Source organism: Boleophthalmus pectinirostris, unplaced genomic scaffold (genome assembly GCF_026225935.1).
Source record: "Boleophthalmus pectinirostris isolate CB_2022bp ecotype Guang Dong unplaced genomic scaffold, ASM2622593v1 HiC_scaffold_14, whole genome shotgun sequence".
In the NCBI taxonomy this organism is placed as follows: domain Eukaryota; kingdom Metazoa; phylum Chordata; class Actinopteri; order Gobiiformes; family Gobiidae; genus Boleophthalmus; species Boleophthalmus pectinirostris.
Genome location: NW_026571047.1, coordinates 14,683,135 through 14,695,797, shown reverse-complemented (window position 1 = coordinate 14,695,797; position 12,663 = coordinate 14,683,135). Strand labels below are relative to the sequence as shown.

The 12,663-nt window shown below is 36.9% G+C and overlaps 1 protein-coding gene across 1 annotated transcript in view; it reads right to left on the bottom strand.

The window, feature by feature from the left end:
* Window positions 1–12,663, bottom strand: part of LOC110171006 (protocadherin-15-like) — a 290,940-nt gene that overhangs the window by 116,884 nt on the left and 161,393 nt on the right. The window contains exons 19-20 of the mRNA XM_055150550.1: window positions 11,530–11,623; window positions 660–788 (exon numbers count right to left, since the gene is read on the bottom strand). Coding sequence (XP_055006525.1) covers window positions 660–788; window positions 11,530–11,623 — 223 coding nt within the window. The remainder of the gene's footprint in view (window positions 1–659; window positions 789–11,529; window positions 11,624–12,663) is intronic.

Sequence of the window (12,663 nt, the reverse complement as noted above, 5' to 3'; positions counted from 1 at the left end):
AAATATCTTGATTTTGTATCTTCAAAGTTCTCCCAATAATATCGTGGGCCATCACAATATGTCGAATTACAAGTCTCTCTGTTTGAATTAAGAGTTATGGTGCAGCAGTAGCTAAAAAAGACAGAGGGAACTACATAGTCCATGATCCTTTGCTCCATTTCTACTATTACTACTACATGAAGTAATAACAGTTTTAAGCACTTTTAAGTCTTATTTCTTTGGGTTAAATCTTGTCAAGGCATTTTAAGAGAAAAAAAGTAGCATATTAACAGTTTTTTTTAGCATCCACAAAATATTGCAATAAATATCGTACTATGAGAAGTACATTGTGAAAATATTGTACTGAGAGATTTGGATATTGTTACATCCTTAATCGTGAGCCATATCATGAGCTCACAGTAAGAATTTATGTTTTTCGAGGCATTTCTGTGTAGATAAGCAACAACTCATCTCATGGACACAAGTAGATGAGAGACCCTTCACCAAAAAAGTTACATAGTGCTATAATATCTTTTATTTTTCTAAGTGAAACATTTCAGCAGTCTGGATAATACAAATCAAGGTCATATGTACACAAGTCACCAACTGAATATATATTTCCAGACTCAAACTCTGTAATATAATTTATATAGAGTGCCCATGAGCCCGGACTGACTTACCCTGACTTGTCCAACGTAGGCGTGGTCCAGCTGCTCGATGACAGTCAGGTTGACGGGCAGAGACAAGTCAAAGAGGGGGTCATTGTCATTCACGTCTGTAACTACAATCTTCACCGTGGCCGTGGATGTCTGCGAAACAAAACAAACATAAAACTCTTACAGTTCTTTCCGATGTACTTTAGTAACTGCAAATAAACATTATTTTGTTTGTTAATGTGCCCTTCTGTTCCACGGTCTGTTCCCATGTGTGCTTTGCAGTATCTTATGCCAAACTGGATATTTGGGTTGACTTGTGTGTAGCATATGGCTAATGATTCTACTTTGCTTAGTCTAGGCTTTCACTGGTCTGTTGGAAAGATTAGATTCGGCTTTTCAAACATATAGGATTCTATGTAAACAAACAAAACATTTCAGAAAACTTCAAGAGAAAACTAGGAACACACAAATCCAAGTGCTAACCACTCTATTAGACATGCAGTGATCCGATACTGGTATAGGAAAATTTGCTGAATCAGACATCAGTTTCCAAATATCGGTTCAGCTGATATTCTGGTTGGGCATGTGACTTGATGCAATAAGACTATTTCCTGGTTGCAGCTGGTCCATAATATCTCAGAACGTTTGGGCATTTTATTCAGAGCTGTTCTGGAGTTACCTCAGAGATAAATAAAAACAGATTTGGGTCAGTTTTGTTATTGTTATTTTATTTTTGTTTAAAGGAAATGCTGTTTTCAGTCTCTACGCTGTATCTGTTTATATTGAGGATCAACAGATACTTAGAACTGTAGTCTCAAAACACTACCAGTCTTTCACTGATTCAATTCTTTGCAAGAATCTTTTCAACTAAGCACAATGAATACATGGATCCTATCTGCATGATTTGCATTGGTAATGGACAGCTTTGATTACACCTCAATGTGTATGTATCAACCACTAAGATCATTTAAATAAGGTATAATTGCTCAGGTAGCACGTCTTGTAATGTTCTAAGAAAAATGTTGCTTTCCACCAGCAGTCTTCCGTCCATATTTCAAGGAAGAAAAAAATAATAATAATAAATAACACGCAAGTTACCATTAAACACACAGCACCATCTATTCTTTACATTATAAAGTAGGTCACTGTGGTTGAAGGCTGTTGGAGTAGCAAGTCCCACTCTCTGACTACACTTTGAGCACAGAGTGAAGCGAACAACGGGAGGTCACAGACATCTTATGTTACTTTTATGAGAGCATACGTCACATAGAGACAGACAGATGGAAGATTGGATGAAAACTTGGGAGGAGAACTCAATGGGCAACAATGGTACAAAAGGGAGTGAAGGGCTAGTGAAATATAGTGTTAATGCAAGTAGTCTGAGGTTAAGAGTTCAAGCTTGAAAGAAGTGTTTAAAGAATGTATAAATGAGTAAAGCACATTGCAATGAAAGATACACAGAGATATATATTTAAAAAAAAAAACACTTTTCAAGGCTCCTCTCCTTCTCTTTTTATTATCTAACACAATTCAAGGGCCCGCTGCCAAGTCTTTAGCATTTCTCATAAAGGATTTAGATGCTCAGACTCCCCTAGTGTCAAAGGACGGCTCATAGGGGAGCCCAAGTCAGAACGCTTAAACTTGAGTTGAAAAGCCACTGACCGACATCGTTAACAGACAAAGGTTGGCCTCATGTTGGCATTTGTATAAGAATCTATGAACCATGAAAAGCAGCTTTGTGATATCCAGAATAAAAAGGGTTTCGTTAACAAGACTGGTTTCTAGACTATAGTTTGCAAACTCTTTGAGAATCGGCACATACAACATGTGTACATTAAGGGAAATCTTTTCAAGTACTTAAAGAGCCCATATTGAACTATTTTCTGATCTATGTTTTAATGTTGTTTCCTCATAAAAAAAACTTACAAGAAGTTCTGTTATCTTTGTTTCATTCACACAAGCCCAGAATATTTAGGCTGAGTTATTCTCTGAAACAGAAAACAGTCCGTTTCACCTTGTGATGTCATGTGGTATAATACGGAGTGCTCCACTGTGTTTTTAAACTCCAGACATCTTCTCTAGAATAATTTGGATAATTTCAGCCCTGGTATTGCCAATCATTACTGAACTAAAGGTAAAACGGTAGCTGTTAACTTGAAAACTACCGCTTCATGACATCACAAGGTGGAACAGAGCATTTTAAGCTTTAGAGATGTAGACAGACTAATAATTAAGGGTTCTCAAACATGTGTGAATGAAACAAAACACAACTCTAGGTATGTTTTTGATGAGGTAACAGTGTTGTAACATGAATTAAAGCTCAAGAGTCAATTTAGCATAATATAGGACTTTTGAATTATACCTGGTTTAACAAAACTGATACCAGAACTGCACTTTTTGATACCTTTATGCTATGCCATTCATTAACTAGACACATTTTCCTCAGTTTGATTAAATATTTTCTTCAGAACCCACCAAGTGTTGTTTTTTTTCTTTTTTCAGTTGTATCCTTTTAACAGTGCCCAGCCGTATCTGAAATCAAACTTCTTGTTGTTTTTCACATTGTCTATTCATCGTGTCTTTCTGTTAACAAATATGACTCTTGTAGCAGTTTTGTATCATGTTGTGTATTATTTTTGACAGCGATATTTGCCAAAACTATTTGATTATTAATCAAGAATTTTGAATTTTGGAGAGTCATCAGAGAGACAGCAGACAAACTGAGCTGATTAATTTAGATTGAACGGTTCATTTAGAATGAGGAGTAAAACTGAAAATAGTGCCGTTGTTGTCATCCATATTTGCACGCTCATTTATCACAAAGGCCTGTAATCTTCTGTTATTATCAATACACCGTCAGCTTGTTCTTGTATAATTAGACAGCACATACTTTGTAAGTTTTCCTTCATAACAAAATATAAAATCATACATGCATACATTGTAGATAAGTCCACCTACAGAACAGTGTTGTTAAAAGGTCTGTTATTACAGAAAATTGATTCTTGTGAGCTTTAAGACATGTTAGAATGTTGTTGCATCATTAAAAACATACATGCCGTGTGTTTTGTTTCATGCACATGTTTCATTAAGCCTCTATATTTCTGTCTGTCTACATCTCCAAAGCTCAAAATGCTCTGTTCCGTCTTGTGATGTCATGTTGTGGTAGTTTTCAAGTTAATAGCTACCTTTTACTTGTACTTAATAGTAAATAGTAGACAATTCCAGGGCTGAAATCATCCAAATAATTCTAGAGAAGGTGTATAATAACACAGTGGAGCATTTCCTGTATTAACCATATGACAGAGTGTTTTCTGCTTGAGGGAATACCTCAGCCTAATGATGTAGGATTTGTGTGTTAAACATGTTGATATGTGAAATATGACTTGCAAATTTCTCTTGTAGGACAATAATGTCGAACCAAACCTAAACCTAACAAAAAACTGGATAAAAGTAAATATAAATCTAACATTTCAAACAGCAGAAGTCCTAGTGGAGCATTTGAAGGTGCCCGTGTACCATTCCAGTAAAATACGATGTACTTTGCACATCTTCCAAACAGCAATTTCAGAATTATTATTTTTATTTAATCCAATTCCCCACTCTTATTTTTTATTGCTCTCACCAGCAGCAGAAGCAACTACTTTTTTTACAGTGCACCTTGCTGCAAATCATAGAACGTTTAACCCTCTGCTCTGCACCGCCTGTACAATGAAATGACTTGCACTTCTGAACACGCTTTATCACACAAAGAAAAACCCATGGAAACACATGAAGAAAAAAAAAGCACAGCGTCATGCACAAGCGCTGTGATCTAACGCCACATCTGACGCTAGCACATTGCAGTCCGTGGCAAACTTTTTAAATGCTTCTTCCTATAATGCCGAGCGGTACAGTAGAGCCGGTGGTTTGTAGGGCCCTCATACTGTGGCAGTATGATGGATTCAGCGGCCAAATAGCCAATTAGGCACTTTGTAGTCTGACACTCTCACAACAGGACATTTAATAATAGGGGACAGAGCTGTGTGTGTGAATGTAAGAGAGAGTGTGTGTGTGTGTGTGTGCACGCATATGGAGACAACCCAAGGCCTTTGGAGTGATGCTGATTAATGGGGCCTATGTGAGCCAACTACACACAATCTTCTATAGCCTTTCTATTCTGGTATTTTCTCTGCACAGCTCATAGCATCCTGCCGGACGATTTTCTCATTCTAAATACAGGACAGGGCAGGAAAAAAGTGTAAGTGAGGGGTGGGAAATGAGATTTAGTTTTGAGTGGTTATTAAAAGAAAAAAAAAAAAAAATTTTGTCTGGAAAAATGTCAAATGGGCAAAAGACAGGTTAAGGTTACAGCTGTTTTGTACAACAGTGTAATATTACAGTGTTCTAACTTATTACATAGATAAATTAGACAAATTATGTTAAGTTATGATTTACAAATACTTAAATATTTGACTACAGTTCTTAGCATGGGTTGATCATTTAAGTAGGTACCAATATTCAATATTTGTTATTAATTAATTGAATTATTAATTGAATTAAATCAATATAATTTTGTGGTAATCCCTAAAAAGGCCCACAAATTTATATTAAAGTAGCACCATGTAAATAAAAGTTAAAGTCATACTTATGAACATTAAATAGTTTTATACCATACTGTATATCGGGGTGCCCAGTACATCGATCGTGATCTACCAGTCGATTGCCAAGGTAGTGTGGGTAGATCACAGTGTTGTAATATTCGTCTCGGACTAGATCGCGTTTGGCGTCGGTCTTGTCTCTCACTCGAGGTTTGACACTCGACAGTGCGATCATACTTCATTACGGTCACTGCTGTCGGCAATAAACTTGTACCGGTGTGCAGGAGAGTGCAGGACACAGTTTTGGGTAAAGTGCCAGTGGACGTTCTCTTAAAGAAGGGATTCTCAAACTGTGGGTGAGGGTCCAAAAAAGGGGCGTAGAGTGTTTCAGTGCAGTACAGTTTGCTTGACTTTGTATTAGGTAGATCATTTAGACTTGGTCATTTTATAAGTAGCTCACATGCTGAAAAAGTGTGGGCACCGCTACCATTTATTATACAAAAAAGGAGCAAAGGAACAACATTGCTATGAAGACAAGCAGATGGAAGTTGGACCTTTAATGTAACGTAACGTAATGTAATGTAACATTATCAAATTAACTTTTTCACATTGTAAAAATAATTGTAGAATATCTTTATGTGGGATATTAAACCATTTTTACACCATTATCATACAACTATATTTTAGGCAAATTACTTTTTCACTTCCATTTATAATTCATTAGTCTGTCAAAAAGATTCATTTGCCAAAAAAGACAAATGTGAAAACAAATAGGGAATGACACATGAGCAGACAGTGACGAGGACAGCATAGAAAAAATATTGGTCCTAGATGCGTCTAAACTTTCAATCTGAGAAGAGAGTGTGTGAAGAGTAGTTTAAATGTACAGTTTGCAGTGACAGGTTGATCTGTACCAAAAAGTGCTTAAATTAATTTCTCTTCTGACATTTTTGCTTATTTTTTCATTCACACACCTTTTCTTTGTTCCTTTCTCAAATACTAGACTCCTGCTCTGTACTGCATAATGGGATGTGTCAAGCAGAAAAATTATACTTTTAGCCCATTTCTCAACTCGTGGAGCTTCTGGGCAGAAAGATAATGCGCTAATTGTCAAGGTCCAGGGAGCAATTGACTAAGTATCCGTATGTCGAAGATGTTTTAAAATTGCATTTGAGTGCGCGCTACAGTAGTTACGGTAATAAGGATCTCATTTCCACCTCTCTTGCCTCTTCCTCCAACTCTCCGCGAGAGTGCGCCGAAATGAGTCAGGCTGTTTGTTAAGGAAGGTCACTGGATTTAAATAAGCCTTTTCACAGTGCACATGAGACTTCAACTTCACCTTTTCTTAAATTGACACGAGAAGGGAGAGGGTCAGACAGAAGACATCTTTGAAGTGCAAGGACCAGGATATTAGAGCTTCAGAAGGCAGTGGAGATATTAAACTCTGTCTAGATGAGGCTCAGTAACTTTTGGAATATGTATGTATGGAAAACTATATTTTATTGCAGTTGCGTCCTCAAAACTTATGGAGTAAATACTAAAAGGTCATTCAAGAATCCTAATTATATGGGCCTATAGTTGTCGCCTTAAGCTTCCCTATGCCTTCATTATGTTGTGATGTAGAACCTCGGTTAATAATAATTAATTACAATTGTCATCAGAATGCATTGGATTTACATATTGGATTTTTTACCCCAAGCGTTTTACATTGTATTATTCATTCACTCCACACTGTAGGCCCAGCTGCCGTAGGGTAGACTGCACCCCCTGGCCCCTCTGACGACCATTACATTAATACGAGGCAAGATGGGTTAAGTGTCTTGCCTTTGAACACAATGGCAGTATGTACTAGAGCCACTGCTGCTCCATGACACCTGGCATTCCCAATGGTCCCATCTAAGTACTATGCAGGCCTGACCCACTTAGCTTTGGGGTTGTAAGGGTGATGGGTGATATGGCCATTTATGATGTTGCTATTTTACCTGACCAGCCAGAACAACACACTTTGAAAAAACTTTACGAAAGATGAGTGAATCTGGAGCAGTATCCTGTCTCCTTGATTTCAAAGGGTATGATTGGCAGATGGACTAAGCATTCAATCAATCCGTTCACATCAAAAACAAACATGGCTGCTTAGACATAAAAAAGGAAGAAATTCTACTTAAAGCACACAGAAACAGCAAAGATTTTTAAAGAATCAACAAGTGAAGTCCCAAACTAATACTTATAATACTAATACTTCAGGTAAAATACATTATGTATTTTGCTCTAAATTTTACGAGAAATTTTGAGAGGATATGTTTTCTGAATTTTAGTGCTACAAATTAGTAGCCTGATTCATCAGCTGGTTTCACTTTGTGGAAACTGTCTGACCATTAGAATTAGTTCGCTTGATATTAGACAGGTTCTTTTTTTTAAATTTAACCAATCACTGCTAACTGGTATATTAAGCTCTTCCCAAATCCCATAGGAAGAAGAGCAATAACATCTTAGAAATCCTCGATCTCAGGAATCGTTGCCAACACAGAATGTATGGCTCTTTTTCGTTTTTGCAAACTGTCTAGTGTATTCCAATTCCTGACGTAGTCACTGGAGAGAAATTAAATTGAGCGGAGGCACTAGGTGGCACCAGCCTGGCTAAGAAATTAGCACATGTGGTTGGAATATGTCAAGTTTGAACTGGTGGTGAAGAGTGCAAAGAGACATTCAGTAAATTCTCATAGATGGGAATAAAACTGGCAGAGTTAAGGTGCAATGTGTAACTTTTGTGATAGAGAGTCCATTTGTTGCTTATTTCCATGGAGATGTTATTGCTTTGCCAGGAACGCTCTACAGCATGACATTCAGCATATCTATTTCCATGGTAACAGGCAAGTAAAGCCCATGCCAAGTTACAGGTCAGATCTGTGGAGATGTTACCCTGCTTACATAAAACAGTTGTATAGAATATTAGATTTAAGTTTAATGGCATACTATGGAACATTCAAGACAAAGCGATATCATCACCATGGAGACAAGCAAGTGGCAAACCCTGTACCACAAAAGTTACACAGTGCACCGTTAAGCATCTAGCAGCCCATTATAGCTCACTTGGGATCAGAATAGAATCTAGTGTATGGTAATATATAAAACCAGGCCAGGAGAAAAAGCAATTTTCCCAAACAAATAAATTTCTTTTTTTAATCATCTTTAGTGCATTCAAAACCATTATTTTCCTTCTAGCCAACCGCCAAGGCAGGAGACATAGATCTCGTTGCCAATCAGCTGAGCGCAGTGAGTATTGCCATGCACTTCACAGCATCAAGCATAGCAGATGGCCCACAATTAAATTTCAGAACTAAATATTAAGTCTGTAGTATTGATTTTCCTGTTTCAATTAGCCCCTTACAAACATGAAACGCAAGCACTTCAGCCCAACTCCCTTACCCAGCTCCCCGTAGTGTGTACTGCATACCACATTGTGAAAACCTATACCTCTAATAATGCAGTGTTTTAGAGTAGCTCCACATATAAGGCTATAAGTTAGACAGGAGAGTGGAGGGAGATTGAGGAGTATTGAAGCTCCAGCAACAGCAGTACTGGTCTGATTTGACTTTCATGGCCAAAGAATAGTACATTTGACTTTTAAATCAGGCGAAGGAGAGGGGCCAGGGATCCACAGAGACACAGTGACCTGTTAGGAGAGGCCACGCACACACACACACAACTGAATCTGACCACATGACCATGGCAACACCAGGGCAAAGATGAGACTCTGGGTTCAAATAAAGGCTACAAGACTATTATGGTGTCAGTATAAAAAAAGTAATGGTATACATATTTGTTTTGTAGAATCTGCCTATTATTAGTTTCAATTCATACACAATTTATTCAGACCATTTCTATAATAAAATACCTACAGTAAATTTATTCGATTAGTAATCCAGTTATGATTGAAATGGTTTCAAGGCTAGATGTTTATTATTTGCTCAATATGAAAATAATAAATACATAAAAATAATAAGATATATTTATGGAGTAAGAAAGCTTTCAGAAATATTTGTGCGCATAGAATAGAAATCCGTGTGTATTTGGGAAATCCGTGCATATTTGGCTGTAGTTGCACATAAAATAAATATTTGCAAACTCTCAAATGAGTTCAGTCATACATAAAATATATTGTGTGTATTTTATCCATCAGAATACGAATTGAAAAGTTACGATGTCAAGACTTACAATTACGAAATTAAAATGTACGATTACGCTTTTATCAGTATGAATACGAATTCACAGATGGGACTTTACTGTCAAAAATACGTCATCACTTCACAGACATTATTTATCGGGCAGTAGAAACATCGATCAAGATCAAGACTGTGCATGCTTAAGTTATAGCAGAGGGTAAAAACTGAGTAATGGCACAACAAGGAGTTACAACAGCAACCAACAAGTGGGTTAATTAAAATTTACTGTAAAAATGTCTTGTCTTGCCACATTGAATTCGGGAACTGAACGCTGCTGTGTAATATTGTGTAGAAATACCTCCTCTGAATGGGAAATTTTAATTGCACATAATAAATGTGAATTTGCTAACCTAAAAATGTATATAGTTACAGGTCTTATATGATGTAAAAAATGACTCTTGTGAGCTTTAAGTCATGTTGTAATGCTGTTACATCATCAAAAATATAACCGGTAGTTAGAATCATTTGGATTATTTGGATAATCTCTACTGAATAAAAGGTAAAAGTTAGACATTAACTTGAAAACGGCTTCATGGACATCACAACGTGGAACATAGTAGTTTGAACTTTGGGGATGCAGACTAACAATGCGGGATTACTCAAACGTGTGTATGTTTCTGATGAGGTAACAGCATTATAACATGTCTTAAAGCTCATAAGAGTCCATTTGCGTAACATACAGTAGGACCTTTAAAAAGTACGGAGAACACATACATTTCCAAGCAGAATATTTGCCTGGAAGAGTAAGTCAGTGTCATATGCCTCATGCACATACACACCCTGTAATCATCACAGGCAGCAGAGGAAATGGCTTGATCTGACGTGTGCTTGTCACAGTAGCACTGATACTGCAATCCAGGACACAGTAATGACAGTTTATGTATTTAAGATAGCTCTCTATGCCCTACTAAGAGAGGGAGGATTACCTAGAATATAAAACTGTATTAAAATTAGAAGTATCACATAAATGGGAAGTTGCATAATATGGCATATAGGCAGAATCTTAACATTAAAATAATCTTTAGAGATGGAGGTAGTAATTACGTTTAAATTTGAGGTGTTATATCCCAAAAGGTGACACCGTTCTTCTTAGATAGGGCTCAAAACACTTCAGTCAAGTACAAATGATCTAAGTATAATTGATACCATTCAAAGTAACAGCTATTGTATTGTTTTCATTGACTGGTGGGACAGCCTGATTGTAACAGAATGAAGGAGTTTTGAAGGATGGCCCATCTTTGCTGTAAGCAACCATTAAAGCAAGTGTTATAATTAGTAATAAAGGTATTTACAGGAGTATCAGTACAACAGGTATGGCTGTGACTTTTGCAATACATTTGAATTGTTTGTGTAAATTTTTTTATTTTTTGTTTAATCTTCTGGAAATGAATACTGAAATAATTTGAATTAGTTTAAAAGCCACAACTTTAACATTTTAGCCAAAAAATAGACTAAATTAAAAGCGTTTTATTTTTCTATATGGTTGTGTTAACTGAGCTGAAAAACAGTCCTCCTTACTGTGAGTGAACGTCTCCACAAACCTGACTCTTATCTGGCCTGGTGGAGGACCTGCTTCCACTTTTTTTCCCATGTAAATATTGCTCTTTTGGTTAGAATCTTTCAGAGTATGGCATTAAACTTATCCATTTCAATGCTCCAAGTATTGTTTTAACTTTGTATTTCTATGGAATAGTGTGGGGGCATCCAACTTCCAAAAAATTACATATTGTACCTTTAAATAAGACAAAATACAGTTGTGATTGATTCATTTTTGTCATCTTGCCCCGTCCTAATTAGTAGTAATGGTAGTGGTAGCAGTTCTAGTCGTAGTAATAGTATCTGTCATAACAGCGATATAGTGTCTATATATTTGCTAATATGCAAACGTACAACTAAAAACCTCAAAATGCAATAACAAATTTCTCTCTAAATGTCTCTCTCTCCCTGCCACCCTGCCACAGCTGTGTTGTGTGTCACTTGGCTGTCCGGCTGCAATCTGCCTCACAACTGTCCACTGTGATGTGTGTGAGTCCACCGGGACCAGGGCACAAGTGGACCAAGATGAGCAGTTAACATTGGCATTGAGCAGCTTACCCCATCTGGCCACCCATCTGAGGCTGTGACCACCAGAGTGTAGTAATCCACTGTCTCTCTGTCCAGAGCCTTGTCCAGCACCAGAGAGCCCGTTCTGGAGGACAACAAAGAAGGAAAGAATTAGGGATGGAACAATAAATAAAACCAAATAACCAAAATACTGTGCTATAAAAAAGCAGCTGTTTAGACAAAAATTGTACTTTAAAGGGCTCATGTTACATTATTTTCTGATCTCTGTTATAAAGTTGTGTCCTCACCATAAATATACCTTTTGAGATTTGGAGATGTAGACAGACTAATAAAAATGGGTTCCTCAGACATGTGTGAATCACATAAAACACAACTCCAGCTATGTTTTTGAGGAGGTAAAAGTATTATAACATGGCTTAAAACTCACAAGAACCCATTTTGTGTAATATCGGCCCTTTAATATTGCTACTACATGATAACATTAGTAGTAATAGAGCAGCGGAAACTACACAAATAAGAGTAATTGTAAGAGTTGTTAATCTAATTGGGAGGATGATAAAAAAAGGTAGCCATCTGGACAATGTTTTGGAAATTGAGACGTTTTGACTGCCATACAGAAGTAATTTACAATCTGAAGCTACTGGACTGAGAAGCAAGAATTTATGATGCCCTGAGCCAGCTTAGCCCTGGGAGGTATTACAGCCTGAGTTATAGCCCGATTGTGAAGACAAAACATTGAATAATTTGGCAACCCATCTTCAAAGTATAGAGCACAACTATAAGGAAAAAATATCATATTTGAAGGAGTGGGACAAGAAGCATAAGCGTTCAAATATATCAATATTGTCAACAAAGATTTTGTCATTTGTAGACTTGCTCACAGTGGACTTCAGAGTAACGTTAAAGAGCCCATATTACACTATTTTCTGATCTATGTTATAATGTTGTTTCCTCATCACAAACATACTGTACCTGGAGTGGTGTTTTGTTTTATTCATATACATTTAACACATAAATCCTGCATATTTAGGATGAGTTCTCCTCTCAAACTGAAAACACTCCACTTTGTGATATCATGTGGTAATACAGGAAGTGCTCCACTGCATTTTTAAACTCCACACACCTTCACTGGAATCATTTTCAGCCCTGCAAATTGCTAATCTG